This window comes from Anolis carolinensis, unplaced genomic scaffold (genome assembly GCF_035594765.1).
Source record: "Anolis carolinensis isolate JA03-04 unplaced genomic scaffold, rAnoCar3.1.pri scaffold_10, whole genome shotgun sequence".
In the NCBI taxonomy this organism is placed as follows: domain Eukaryota; kingdom Metazoa; phylum Chordata; class Lepidosauria; order Squamata; family Dactyloidae; genus Anolis; species Anolis carolinensis.
This window is the reverse complement of record NW_026943821.1, coordinates 7719608-7734110: the sequence shown is the minus strand read 5'-3', so window position 1 is coordinate 7734110 and position 14503 is coordinate 7719608. Positions and strand designations below refer to the sequence as shown.

Sequence of the window (14503 nt, the reverse complement as noted above, 5' to 3'; positions counted from 1 at the left end):
TTCAACTGTCCCTTCTCCTGTTTCGGAAACCTGGCAAGACTGCATCTACTTCTAGCAAAGGAAGGCCTCTCATTCCTTGGAGGCTGCCGGAAGAGAGGTGGATGACTCAACCATGTTGTTGCTTTGCCTGTTTGTGTATGAGCTCCTCCGCCTGAGTCAGGCTGTTATAATTTGACGATGCTGAAGCCAAACAGCCAGAACCCAACTCAGCATGGCCTCCATTTGTGGTTAGCTGTCTTATAAGATCATAGTCTTAGAGCTGGAGAAGATCACAGAGGCTAGAGCTATCCCCAGCACATGATCAGTGAAATAGTATTATCACTGAATAGGGAAGCTCTAATCCCTGCAGTAGATATAATATAGAACCCTGTTGTTGTTTTTACCAAAGTTCCTTGACAGAAGTTTATGGAAAATGTAATCCAGAAGCCCTGGTTGGCACCAAGTTTCTTGCCTTTTCCTAACAACTTATGACACATTTGAGCAGTTAATGTGGAAGAAATTCCACAAATATAGAAAATCGGCAAGATAGGAAATACTATTTTGTTTTGACTCCCCAGTTAACACCATTTCTAGGTGGATCTTCCCTGCCATATAATCCAGTTAAAAGCAGATAATCTGGATTCAGAAACTGATGGCAGTGTAAATACTTCTGTCTGAAGTAGGAGCATAGTATGAAAAGGTAAGCAGCATCTGTCCAGCTGTCCAGACAAGGCCAGGGTTTAGTTGGCTAACTACCGTATATATTCGAGTATAAACCGACCCGACTATAAGCCGAGGCACCTAATTTTACCACAAAAAAACTGGGAAAACTAATTGACTCGAGTATAAGCCAAGGGTGGGAAATGCAGCAGCTATTGGTAAATTTCAAAAATAAAAATAGATACCAATAAAATTACATTAATTGAGGCATCAGTAGGTTAAACGTTTACATATTTAAAATAATAAAAATTAAAATATTTACATAAAACTGTAATTTAAGATAAGAATGTCCAGCTCTGATTAAATCATTATTCTAACCCTGTTCAATGTAAATGTGCTTACGTATCCTTCCAATAATAATAGAGTAAAATAGTACATGTAATATTAACAATCATGATAGAGTAAAATAATAAATGTAATCGTAACAATAATAAAGAGTAAAATAATAAATGTAATCATAATAAATAGAGTAAAATAATAATTTTACCAACAGCAACAATAATGCAATAATCACCATAAGGTAAAGGGATAAGGTTTTCCCCTGACATTAAGTCTAGTTGTGCCCGACTCGATGTTGGTGCTCATCTCCATTTCCAAGCCGAAGAGCGTTGTCTGTAGGCACCTCCAAGATCATGTGGCCAGCATGACTGCATGGAGCGCTGTTATAATAATCACCATAGTTGATTTTAACTACAATATACATTTTGGGAAACTGCTGTGTGTATATGAATAAGGAAAAATGGGAAAGACTGTCTTGGGAAGGGAGTGGGAAGGATGGACTGGAAATGGGAAAAGATTGGAATGGGAAGAAGTGGTTGAAAAAGTGGAAAAATTAGGTGGAAAAGGGGTAGCTGGAAAAATAGGACAGATTGGGGTGGGAAGGGGGCAACTGGGGAAGGGGGAATAATTGAGGTTTGAAAGGAGGGGATGGAATGGGGCCTGGAAAAGTGGGAAAGTCCCCAGTATAGAGTGTTTTTTATTTTTATATTATATACTCGAGTATAAGTCAAGGGGGGAGGGCTTTTTCACCCTAAAAAGGGGTCAAAAAACTCAGCTTATCCTCAAGTATACATGATAGCTTAAAAAGAGTCCCACTGATACCTAACTCTAATTTTGCTTTGTTTTTATGTTAAATATCTCATCCCTGAAGCAACTCATAGACAAAGGACTCCTTTTAAAGAGAAGGCCCCTTGGGAATGGTGGGCTAGCTAAATTTCTCACCAGATCTGGCACTAAAACTCCCAGCTGCCTTTCAATAGGATAATTTACCTGCTATGAATTGTAAGCCTTCATGTTGGAAAACATTTTTGCAATCTGCCGCTTTGAGTCTCTCCACAAAGCAGGGTATAAGTAATATTAATATTAACAACAACAACAACAAAAATGCAGTTCCCCGATTTATCCTGAGAGCCTGAGGGTTTGACATGGCAAGGCTTGGTTGTCAATAAGTGCGGTCTGTGTGAAACTTCTCTCCTTTCTTTCTGTTCCAGTTAGCCCTGCTTGAGCTCAACTTCCTTCCCACCACAGGCTCAAAACTAACTAAACAGCAGCTTATCTTGGCAAGTGAGTATATTCAGACCAGGCGCAAGCACATACGTGGGGCAAGGCCTGGCAGATAAATCTAAGCCACTATTCTTTCCCCTCCCTACCTTTCCATCTACCCCCACCCCCCAGCATTATTATCTCAACCCAAGAATAGCCATTGTCCCATATTGGTTACATTCCTCTAAGCCAGGAGAGTGACCTGTTCTGTACTACGCTTCCCAACCAACATCACCAGAGGTTAGGAGTGCTAGGAATTGTATTTCACCCTCACTTGGAGGACCATCTGATTCTCCCCTCTGTCTGAAAAGGAGGCTGAAATAAAAGCTTGCTCTGCTCTTGTGTGAATATGAATAGGGCTTTCAGAAGAGCTTCCTTTTGTCTGTAACCTATTGGTAAAATGTATTTATTACATTTAAAATGTCTTTGTAGAGTTAAAAAGATATTTTGGAGTGTTCCTAGGCAGTCTCTCATTTGGATGATGCAGAACTGTTTAGCACATCATGAGCTTCAGTTTCGAACTTGTATTCAACTTCTATGTAATATCTAAAATACTTAATATACAGTTTCTTATTCTTGCATCGCAACAACTTACTGAGTTATGTGCCGCTGAAGGCTTCATGGCCAGAATCACCTCCAAACAAAGTATTCCCTCAGGCAGGAAGCAGCCAGGCCTTGAAGATGCAAGGCTTTTCAATGCTAATCAAGGTGATTAATTGCAACATTCACACATAGCTCCAATAGACAAGAACTCTTTCTCCCACCCTGGACCTTCCACACATATATAAACCACCCTTGCCTAGTTTACAACAAACCTCACAACCTCTGAGGATTCCTGCCATAGATGTGGGCAAAATGTCAGGAGAGAATGCTTCTGGAACATGGCCACACAGTCGGAAAACTCACTGCAACCTTACTAAGTTATGTTTCTGTTATTTCCATGAAGGAGTTTGGGAGGCTGACCACTTTGGACAGTGAGGGAGGCTTCACAAATTCCTTGATGCCCAGTCCCCACTCATTATCCAGTTTGGCTGGGGTTTCTTACAGTTGAGGTCCAATTGAACCTGGAGTCCTGCCCTTCCCATCAAGAATCACTGCCTTGGGGAAATTTGTGCCAGAAGCACAATACAAGCCCCGGTCGTCCTGATATGTAGGTCAGTCATGTAGCGTTTAGATGTTGACAGTCTGTTGAATAACTTCATTTGCTCTACTTCCTGTTGCATTAACCTGACTGAAGGTGGAGATGGGATAGTGGCTTGATTAGTTTGCTCCTAATACTACCACATATTTTTTTTGTTTTGTTTGTCAACATTCCGCTCATCATCCTTCTTCCTACCATCCAAGGAGACATCCTTGAAATTGGGGCTCAGTGGAGTATCCTGAAGAAGGACATCCCATCTTTTGAGAGATACATGGCCCAGCTCAAGTGCTACTATTTTGATTACAAGTAAGCATTTCCTGCCGTACAGTCTTGAGCAAAGTGTATTTCTATTTTGAGCCTCTCTGTAAGACTTCTTTTTGCCTGTCATTTGGCTGGGAGAAACAGAGGCTGACACTCTAATCCTAGGCCTGTTCCGTATATACATATCTCCTTGATCTCCGTTTCACTGTTTTCCCCCTTCTGCCTCAGAGATGAGTTACCAGAGTCAGCCTACAAACACCAGCTGTTGGGTTTGAACCTTCTCTTCCTGCTGTCCCAGAATCGCGTTGCTGAGTTCCACACGGAGCTCGAAAGGCTCCCAGCAAAGGATATCCAGACCAATGTCTACATCAAGCACCCTGTGTCTCTAGAGCAGGTAACTTCCCATCTTTTTGCCTGGATTTTGTGTTGTTAGATCAGAGATTTTGCCTTGTACGAGCAGAACAAATTCCTTATTAGGAACTTTGCTCTCTGCACCTCAATTCCATTACAGAGAGGAGGGCTATTTATTTATTACTAGCTTGGGTACCCAGCATTGCCTGAGTTATTTGAAAAAGTCATTTTTTTACTTGTTCAAAGTACATACGGTTGTGGATTAACTACAACTCACATCATGCCAGGTTAACCCCGAAAAATTTCATCAGTACTTAATGTTTGTTATGCTGGGCAGGTTTGCTCTGGGAGTGAGGTCATGGGTGGGGTTTAGGGTGCTCTCTGGCTGTCGGGTAAACTACAACTCTCACTGTGATGAGTCAGTCCCCTCAAACCACTCCGGTAGGTTGGGCTAGTCATGGGGATTTTGTGTGCCAAGCTTGGTCCAGGCTTGTCATCGATGTTTGAGTTCACAGTGCTCTCTAGGTGTAGGTGAACTACAACTCCCCCAAATCAAGGTGAATTTTCCCCAAAGACCTCCAGTATTTGTTGTTGGTCATGGAGGCTCTTTGTGCCAAATTTGGTCCAATACCATCTTTGGTGGAGTTCAGAGTGCCCATTGATTGCAGGAGAACTATACATTTCAGTACCTACAACTCCAAAATGTCCAGGCCAATTCCCCTCAAAACCCACCAGTATTCAAATTTGGGTATATCGGTATGCATGCCAAGTTTGATCCAGATCCATCATTGTTTGGGTTCATAGTGCACTCTGGTTGTAGGTGAACTACAACTCCTACAAATCCCCCCAAAGGCCTCTAGTATTTTTGTTAGTTCCAAGTTAGCTCACCAGCACTGTGAGTTAAAGCTGTTTGTGGAGGCGGGAGGCTGTCTCTGTAAGCAGATACCCTGTACACATGTACACAGTTTTACTTTTATTATGTTTATAGATAGATTGTGCTTGGAGATATTTCTGTATCACCTTCCAACCCACAAGAGGTCCCAATTAGATGAACAGATAAGAAACTATTAAAACAATATAATTTCCGCAAGTGTGTGGTTTCACCCAAGTATATAGTAAACTACAGCAGGTCCTCCATCTTTGCAGAGGTTAAAGGCACAGTTGTACACAGATGTCTTGGAAAGGTGACTGATACATTTGTTGTGTATCCTCCGCAGTACCTGATGGAAGGCAGTTACAACAAAGTGTTCCTTGCTAAAGGCAACATCCCAGCGGAGAGCTACGCTTTCTTCATTGACATCTTACTGGACACTGTCAGGTTGGTTGTGTTCTCTAACCAACATTAAAATGGGAAGCCCCTCTCCACACTGGCACCTCATTCCGCAAAAACCTCTGTTAGCAGGTATGATTGGATCATTCCGCCCAGAATTACCCAGTTTTGGTAAAGTTAACTATTGTATCCCTGCATGAGTTTCTAATTTCACTCGAGATAATCCAGTAGACATGGTTCCCAGAGCATTTCCTCATTGAGAAACTTAAGGGAAATTTGTGTTTGCTTGGCCCACCCAAACAACCTTTTAAGAGTATAGTATAGCTATAGTATGAATTCAGGAGACAAGTTTTTCCTTTTCCAAAACTCTGGGGACTCTTTCTACCACACAAACCAAGATCACCCATATAGCACACCATACCTGCACTTCTGCTTCTCATCTCTCCCCATCACAGCAGCTGGGGCAGCACTGTTAGGCCCAGGCACAATTCAGCATAAACATCTTAAAATATTTTACAGCACCATCTGTTTTGACGAGAAAGAATTTAGCATGTGCTGAATTAACCCACTGTTGTCAGTTGAGTTTAGAAATGCTTCTTGATGACTGGATTCTGCTTCATGGGTCAAATGCTTTGGGTTTTTTCCCTCTGTCAATCCAGAGACGAAATTGCCAGCTGTATTGAGAAGGCTTATGAGAAGATTCTGTTCAATGAAGCCACTCGTATGCTCTTCTTCACCCCCAAGAAGATGACTGACTATGCCAAGAAGGTGAGGTTGCCCAGATGGGACTACACTTTGTTTGAGCTTCCTTCCTTGTGGGGTTCTCTGTAAGAATGATTCGTTCTTACTATGTTGAATGATAACTCTCATCTTCCCTAACTGGAGTTGATAGGAATGTTAGTTGAACAATATCTGGTAATGTCAGATCTTTTCTCCTGCTCTTCTAGAACAAGTTCAATTTCAGTAGCTGTGCTTTCAATTACCGTAAATATTCGAGTATAAGCCGACCCAAATATAAGCCAAGCCACCTAATTTTACCACAAAACACTGGGAAAACGTATTGACTCGAGTATAAGCCAAGAGTGGGAAATGCATTAGCTACTGGTAAATTTTAAAATAAAAATAGATACCAATAAAATTACATTCATTGAGGCATCAGTAGGTTAAATGTTTTTGAATATTTACTGTATTTCAAAGAAAAACAGTAAACTAGCTCTGTACGCGGAAAGATAGGGCCAACAAAAACAATATGGTATCAACATTAACTTTACAATAATAATAATAATAACAACAACAACAACAACTTCATTTGTATCCCGACCTATCTATCTCCCCATGGGGACACAGGCTGGCTTCCAACATAGTAAGAGGAAAACATTAGATGCCTATATAAACAATGGAGAGCTAGAAATAGATCTATTATTATATATACTAATTTCACATATGCATTTTCCCCTGAAACATTTGCAAATCCCTCTCTCTCTCTCTCTCTCTCTCTCTCTCTCTCTGTTACAGAACTTGTTTTTTATTTATTTACTAGCTTGGAGACCCGGCGATGCCCGGGTCATTTGAGAAAGGCATTGTTTGCCTGTGTTCCAAGTGTAGCCTATATCCAATGTCAGCTGGGTTCAGTGAGTGCGGGTGAGCTCCAACTCCCATATGCAAGTCCCATCGTCCAGTGTCCACCCCCCTCCAAACAGAGCCAGTATGTAGAGTAGGTCATGAGGGCTCCATGTACCATGTTTGGTCTTGATCAGTCATTTGTGCGGGTCGCGGTGCTCTCAGGAAGTGAGTGAAGGTATTGGAAGTCCCATCGTCCTCCAAACTGCACCTGGGTGTAGAGTGAGTCATGGGTGTTGTTTGTTTGAAGTTTGGTCTTGATGAGACATTGATGGGGTGACAGTGGTCTCGGGAAGTGAATGAATATACTACAAGTCCCATCATCCAAGGTCCAAGCTCTTTCAAATCTCACCAAGATGTAGAGTGGGCCATGGTGGCTCTATGTGCCAAGTTTGGTCTTGATCAGTCATTGGTGGGGGTCACAGTAGTCCCAGGAAGTAAGTGAAGATAGTGTAAGTCCCATCATCCACGGTCCCTCCTCCCCAAACTGCACCAGGATGTAAAGTGGGCTACCCTGCACCTGCGTGTCAAGTTTGATACAGTTTTGTCATTCATGGGCATCACAGTGGTTTGTGGGAGGTGAATTGGATGAATGTACTGCAAATCCCATAATCCTTGGTCCACCCTCCGTCAAACTGCTGCAGCATGTGAAGTGTGTCATTTGGGATATGTGTGCCTGGTTTGGTTCAGTTCTGTGATTTGTGGCAGTTGCTGTGGTCTCAAGAAGTGAGGGAAGGTACTGCAAATTCCATCATCCTTGGTCCATCCTGCCCCAATATACATCAGGATGTAAAGGGGTCCACAGGAGTTCTGTGTGCCAAGTTTGGTCCATTTCTATCATTGGTGGGCATTGCAGTAGTCTGTGGGAGTTAAAGTGTTTTAAAGTACTGCAAATCCCATCATCTGTGGTCCATCCTCCCCCAAATGGCAGCAGGTCATAAAGTGCATCGTGGGGATGAAGTGTGCCAAGTTTGGTGCAGATCCGTCATTCCTGTTGGTCTCAGTGGCCTGGGATAGTGGCGGCCAATCAAATCGTGAGCACATATTCCGCCAGGCCAATCAAAACGCTGATACATACTCCAATTTCACTTTTATTATATATATAGATATAGATAATCTTACCCATTCAATCCTGTCGGGAATAATTCTATGCCAGGCCATAGTGTGTAAGAAAATACCAAGGCAAGAAAATGAAATGTATGTACGGTTATACTATCAATGAGTAGACCAGTAAATAGAACAGAAAGGGAAAGATACAATTTTCCTTTCTGGCTGTGGTTTTAAAAGATTGGATTTTATAGGTTACCTCTTAGATCAGGCATAGGGAAACTTTAGCCCTCCAGATGTTTGGGCTTCGACTCTGAATTGTGGCAGTTGAAGTCCACAACACCTGGAGGGACGCAGTTTGCCTATGCCTGTCCTAAACAGTCGTAATAATTTTAAAGGGAACCAATGGCATCTGGAACATTTCCTATGACTCCTTTGAATGCCTCCTGTGACCTGCTCCGAGACGGTTTTATGTAGTACAAAGATCCACAGCTGAACTTTTGGGGATTACTTTCAAGGAGGCTGTGGCCATCTCCCAAGTCCCCCACATTTCCCCAAAGACTCCAATAGTCATCAAATTGCCACAATGCTGACAGTCACTTGCTCATCCCAGAAATCCTCTGCTTCCAGAAAGAAAAAGAAGAGCCCTTCACATCATAGGCAGCGGAGCGCAGGAAATTAGCTGGCTGGCCTTATTGTGTCCCTGAGGCTTCCGGTACATTTGATTTGGACGGTTTGGCGAAGCTGCCTCGGACCCCTTCGGAGGCAATACGGTGCAGCGACGATTGGCTAGTGAATGAGGAGGTGAAGGTGAGGCTGGATGCTGGCAATAAAAAGAGACAGGGGAAAAAGGCATTTTGAAATACATTCCAGAAATCGCTGTCACGGTGGAGAATAGGACTGACAATGTAGAAAAGGAGAGCTAGATATGCCATCAACATCTGCATGCATACCTTGGGACAGACTCAGACTATTAGATAATGGTAAATGGTGAACATACTAGCACAGTTGGTACTGATAACAGGTTTGTTATCTGGATCTCTCCTGCTTGCAATGCAAGAGAAATGGCCATAAGTCCCACATCCTTCAAATGTCTCATTTTGGCAGAGACGGTCCCAATTCAGGAAACTTATGGATCCAGATGGATTCCTATCATCTCTTAGGGAGTTTGCTATCAGGCCGGCAAATGATCCTGTCAAAGCTCTGGTCGACCTCTGGAACATGGAGATGGCCAGGGTGATGGATACAATCACCCCCAAATGTCTTCTCTCGCTTAGCAGAGTCAACTCAGCTCCTTGGTTTACTGGGGAGCTAGTAGTGATGAAGCGAGCAAAGTGGAGACTGGCGGAAGCCTCGGAGCGAATCCAACCAAACACAGGCTAGAGCCTAACTTAGGGCCTACGTCATGGCAATAAGGACACCAGGAAGGCTTTCTCGGCTGGACCAGCTGAGTTGTTCCGAGTGGTCAGGGGACTCCTTCACCCAGGGGGAGGCTCCTGGTCACTCGGCGACTGAATGTGGCAAGTTCACCCATCATTTTGCAGACAAAATCGCTCGGACACATTCCGAATTTGACACTTGCTTTATGGTAGTTCCAATAGATGTACCAGAGACATCTCTCTGTCCTATTTTGTTGGATTCGTTTCAGCTACTTCGGCCTGATGACATGGACAAGATCCTTGGAACTGTGAGAGTGGCCACATGTCCTCCAGACCCTTGCCCCTCCTGGCTTATCAAACTTGCCAAGTGGGGGATTGCCCGAGTGGTTTACGAGGATTATTAGTGCCTCACTGGAACAGGGACAGTTACCAACTAGCCTGAAAAGAGCAATTGTAAGACCAATTCTTAAGAAATCATCCCTAGATTCCTCAATATTCAATAACTACTGGCCTATTTTGAATCTCCCTTTTCTGGGCAAGGTTCTGGAGCATGTGGTGGCTTCCCGACTCCAAGGCTTCTTGGAAGACACTGACTATCTTGATCCTTTGCAGTCTGGTTTCAGGCCTGGGCACAGAACAGAGACCGCTTTAGTCGCCTTGGTGGATGACCTCAGCTGAGGACTAGACGGGGAATGTGTCCCCGCTAGTTCTCTTGGATCTCTTGGCAGCTTTTGATACCATCGACCATGGTATCTTTCTGGGTTGGCTCTCCAGAATGGGTCTTGGGAGCACCCCTCTGCAGAGCTCTGCTCCTTCCTGGATGACCATATCCAGTGGGTGATGCTGGGGGACATGCTTGGACCCCTGGTCACTGACCTGTGGGGTCCCACAAGGTTCTATTGTTTCTCTCATGCTTTTTAACATCTACATGAAACCACTGGGTGAGGTCATCTAGTTTTGGAGTTGGGTGCCATCTCTATGCAGATGACACTCAACTCTACTATTCTTTTCCACATTCCAAGGAAGCTTCCTGGATCACAGACCAGTGTCTGACAGCTGTGATGGACTGGATGAGGGCCAACAAGCTGAAGTTTAATCCAGACAAGACAGAGGTCCTCCTGGTCAGTCGTGGGGCCGATCAGAGTATAGGATGGCAACCTGCGCTCGACGGGGTCATACTCCCTCTGAAGGCACAGGTCTGCAGTCTGGAGGTCTTCCTGGACTCAGAGCTGAAGCTAGAAGCTCAGATGTTGGTGGTGGCCGGGAGGGCCTTTGCACAATTAAAACGTGTGCGCCAGCTGTGACCGTACCTCGAAAAGCCTGACTTGGCCAAAGTGGTCCATGCTTTAGTTACCTCTAGAATGACTACTGCAATGCACTCTACGTGGGGCTGCCTTTGAAGATGGCTCGGAAACTGCAGTTAGTGCAAAGGTCGGTGGCCAGATTACTAACTGAAGCTGGTTAGAGGAAGCACACCATGCCCCTATTAAAGCAGCTCCACTGACTGCTGATGAGTTTCCAGACCCAATTCAAAGTGCAGGTTATTACCTATAAACCCCTATATGCTTCGGGTCCAACCTATCTTCGAGACCACATCTCTTTCTATGAACCAGCATGGGCTTTGAGATCTACCGGGGAGGCCCTCCTCTCGGTCCCACTTCTGTCTCAAGTATGGTTGGTGGGGTTGAGAGAGAGGGCCTTCTTGGGCCTCCCCCTGGCTTTGGCATGCCCTCCCGAGGGAGATCAGGTTAGCCCCCAGCCTTCAAACCTGCCACACACAATTAAAGACCTGGCTTTTCCGACAAGCCTTCGATCATGTTTAGACTCTTTAATAATACATATGAGGACCTTTAGATTCTTTATTTGCACTTTACAATTTTGAGATCGACTACTGCTGTTTTATCTACAGCAATTGCTGTATTTTATTGTTTCTACCAAGGGGGACTGTGAATTTGTGATGTTGTGTTGACTGTTTATTATCTATATTTTGTTGTGCACTTGTTGTATTTTGTATGTCACATTTTGAGTGTTCTGTTCGACGCCCCAAGTTCCTTTGGGAGATGGTGGCGGGATATAAATAAATTATTATTATTATTAATTCTCTGCCATTCCACATTTTCAGCTGTTTTTACAATGTTCCCGTTCCTCTCTTTCTCCCTTTGCCTTCAATGTACTTCAATTATACTGCAACCTGAATCCCAAAGGCAAATGGGGTTTACACTCAATTCACTGGAGGAATGGGGCAAGATGGATCTTTCTTAGTAGGCAGACTCTACACTTTGGGGTTCTTCCGCATTCATAACTTTTGGCCATGTTGAACACACTCTGGTACTGCTTATCTACTTGTGCTCTGGTTCTCAACTGTGGTGCCTTGGAAGAAACCTAGTTCCCTATTCTTTCAGCACTTTAGCAAGATAAGAGACCACAATTATGAAAGAATGGATCAATTATGGGGGGAAAATTGAACTATTGCGAAAAAAATGATCAATCCTACAATCCAGGGAGAGGACAGTAAGCTGTAGGTGGGCAAACCAATAACTGAAGAGTTGCTGACATGAGCATATCAATGGGAAAACAAATTCAAAAAGCCTTCAAGGTAACAGAAGTATCAGGAAGACTCTAAAAAGAAGGCATGTTTCTCCTTTTTCATACCATTCAATGCATTGTTTTGACAACTCACCTGTCCGAAAGGCCAATGCTTCTTCCATCCTCTTCATGAGTCTGCTGAAGTAGTTCTTGCATGTGGGAGCCATGGTAAGGATCGCTATGTATAGGATGAGCACACCTATGATGACGGCCATCGATACCTGGGAGAAGGAGAAGACATAAAGCAACATGAAGAAGGAAGAGAAGATGAGAAGAGAGGAAATATTCAGGATGGGGGAATGGATAATGTGGTGGAATCCCTCTCCAGGTTGGCCCACAGCTCTTGTCATTCACCTTCCCCTATGCCCTATTAGTCTCCTCACGCCACCCTGGAAATGAATACTTGGCCTGTGTGTGTTTGTGTGTGATGTGTGTGTATATAAATAATAATAATAATAATAATAATAATAATAATAATAATAATAATAATAAATAATTACTGGGATCTGCGCGCATCATCCGAAAATACATCACACAGCCCTAAACGCTTGGAAAGTGTTCAACTTGTGATTTTGTGATACGAAATTCAGCATATCTATCTTGTTTTCTGTGTCATACTATGTTGTTGTGTCAATAATAATAATAATAATAATAATCTTTATTTATATCCTATCCCCTTTCCCAGAAGGAACTCGGAACGGCTTACAATAAAAAACAAATACCATAAATAATATAACATTGACAATAATCACATATCAGTTAATAAAACAATATAATACAATCCTGCAAAACATAAATAAATAGGCAATATAAAATGCAAGGCCCTCTAAAACCAGTGTGTAAATGCCATTTAAAATCAGCCATTCCTATGATCAAAGTATCAAGGCTATAAATTATGTCCTAATGCCCATCAAAAATCCTGTCCCATGGAGTGGTTGATACTTTTAGCCACTGTTTTAAAAAGCCTGTTTAAACAGTGAAGTGCTCAATTGCTTCCTGAATGTTATAAGGGTGGGTGCTTGTCTCATTTCCCTGGAGAGGGCATTCCAAAGTCACAGGGACAAAGTGAGATGAAATCTTCCATTCTGACTTACAAATTCCTCTTAAGAGCAAACCTACAGAATCTATCTTGTTCGCAACTTGAGGACTGCCTATACATGGTATACTTTTTATGATTCCCTTGAGAGTCTGCCCGGAAAATGAGAGTCCAGATCCCCACCTAGTCATGGAGAGTCCAGGGCAAACCTCCTCTGAAGAAAACCCTTGGAGAAGGTAGGTATTCTGTCACGCGCTGGGCCTGTTACTGATTGTCTATTATATAGGACGTACACTTTACGCCCAGCAGGAAGCCAGGGTGCCTAAAGAAAGGTTGTTGAGGAATTTCCCTGAAAAGATGGCCTTGTTTTGAAAGTATGTTAACACCACAAGTGAGAAGGCAGGGTCTATATGCATTACATTTTTGGACTGCAGAGCAAGTAAACTCTAAAGAGAATAAACTGCTACTGGTGGAGCCATGCCAAGCACATCAAACTAGAATATAAATGCCAAGAAGCATGTAGGCCCAGCTGTTGTTACCTCCAATAGATAGAGAGCCCTAGTATAGCTAAGGCGCAGGCCGTGGATGTGGACGATGAACTCCAAGGCATAGTCACAATAGGTGGTTTGGTCCACTCCCCTGCGGAAGCAAAAAGGGTAAAAGGAGGCTGAATGCGGGAAAGGAGATCCTCTTTTTTCTCTTTCATTTCCCCTCCTCACATTACCAAAATGAGGGTTCAAATCCCCATTCAGCCACAGAATCACACTGGGTGATCCTGGGCAAGTCACATTCTCTCGGCCTCCAAGGATGGCAATGGCAAATCCCCTGAACAAATCTTGTCAAGAAAATCTCATTTTATAGGGTTGCCATAAATTGGAACAAAAATGGATATAAAACCACTATACTTACCCTTCTATCCTTTTCTCCCTCATACACATGAACACATAAACAGAGATTTTTAATTTATTATCCTATTACTAGTGAAGATACCGATTATATTTTTCATACATTCTTAGAGAAATAAAAATAAACTCTGAAGGGAGCAGCAGCCATGCCTTCAGTCTGAAATACCTTTCGGTTGATTATAACAATTTTAGTCAATTACTTTAAATTATTTAGTGCTCCCATTCCACTGAATTGCCCTGACTGTGAATTGCTTCCACTTATAATAATTGTAAAATGATTTAGGAGTTGCATTCTCTGAAAAATGGCCTATAAGCATAATACATTACGTTATAAATGGCACGGAGTTTAAAACTAATATAAACCAGAAAGCAAACAGTTACCTGTTTGATACCTTCATCACAAAAAAGTAATCCGGAGCAGAGGCACCAGTGGGAACAATGTCGTGACAGGGAGAATTCTGCTGGCAGACCCACCTTTGAGAGAAAGAAAGAGTTTAATTTGCATTTCAGAATTGAGTCCAGGAGAGCTTTTAGATAATATCTCGTAGGAAAGAAGGCTGAACAGGGAGGAAAGGTAAAAATTGTAATCAAGGGAGATTTAATAAACAAATACAGCTATGATGGTTCTTTTATTCAGGATGAAAATCAGAGGCAGAATCAGAATAA

General features: G+C 42.9%; 2 protein-coding genes across 7 annotated transcripts in view; one reads left to right on the top strand and one right to left on the bottom strand.

The window, feature by feature from the left end:
- The window catches only part of LOC100557251 (26S proteasome non-ATPase regulatory subunit 8), a 93665-nt gene that overhangs the window by 3529 nt on the left and 75633 nt on the right, over nucleotides 1-14503 (top strand). For 2 of the 5 annotated variants that reach the window (XM_062962387.1, XM_062962389.1), the window contains exons 2-6: nucleotides 2190-2262; nucleotides 3586-3688; nucleotides 3872-4037; nucleotides 5212-5312; nucleotides 5924-6032. In XM_062962387.1, the coding sequence (XP_062818457.1) occupies nucleotides 2190-2262; nucleotides 3586-3688; nucleotides 3872-4037; nucleotides 5212-5312; nucleotides 5924-6032 (552 nt within the window). Of the gene's footprint in view, nucleotides 1-2189; nucleotides 2263-3585; nucleotides 3689-3871; nucleotides 4038-5211; nucleotides 5313-5923; nucleotides 6033-6779; nucleotides 11409-13083; nucleotides 13617-14503 lie in introns of those variants that run through there. The other 3 variants (XM_016997120.2, XM_003226915.4, XM_062962388.1) reach the window with 3 other exon arrangements.
- Nucleotides 7958-14485, bottom strand: LOC134293771 (cation channel sperm-associated auxiliary subunit gamma-like). Of its 2 annotated transcripts, XM_062962392.1 has the most exons (4): nucleotides 14219-14485; nucleotides 13472-13571; nucleotides 11991-12117; nucleotides 7958-8754 (listed from the first exon to the last, which is right to left on the bottom strand). In XM_062962392.1, the coding sequence occupies exons 1-4, from the start codon at nucleotides 14233-14235 to the stop codon at nucleotides 8624-8626; spliced, it is 375 nt and encodes a 124-aa protein (XP_062818462.1). In that variant the 5' UTR covers nucleotides 14236-14485; the 3' UTR covers nucleotides 7958-8623. The 2 variants fall into 2 exon arrangements, with proteins under 2 accessions (XP_062818462.1, XP_062818461.1); XM_062962391.1 differs by lacking the exons at nucleotides 13472-13571; nucleotides 14219-14485 and having other exon boundaries at nucleotides 11991-12329.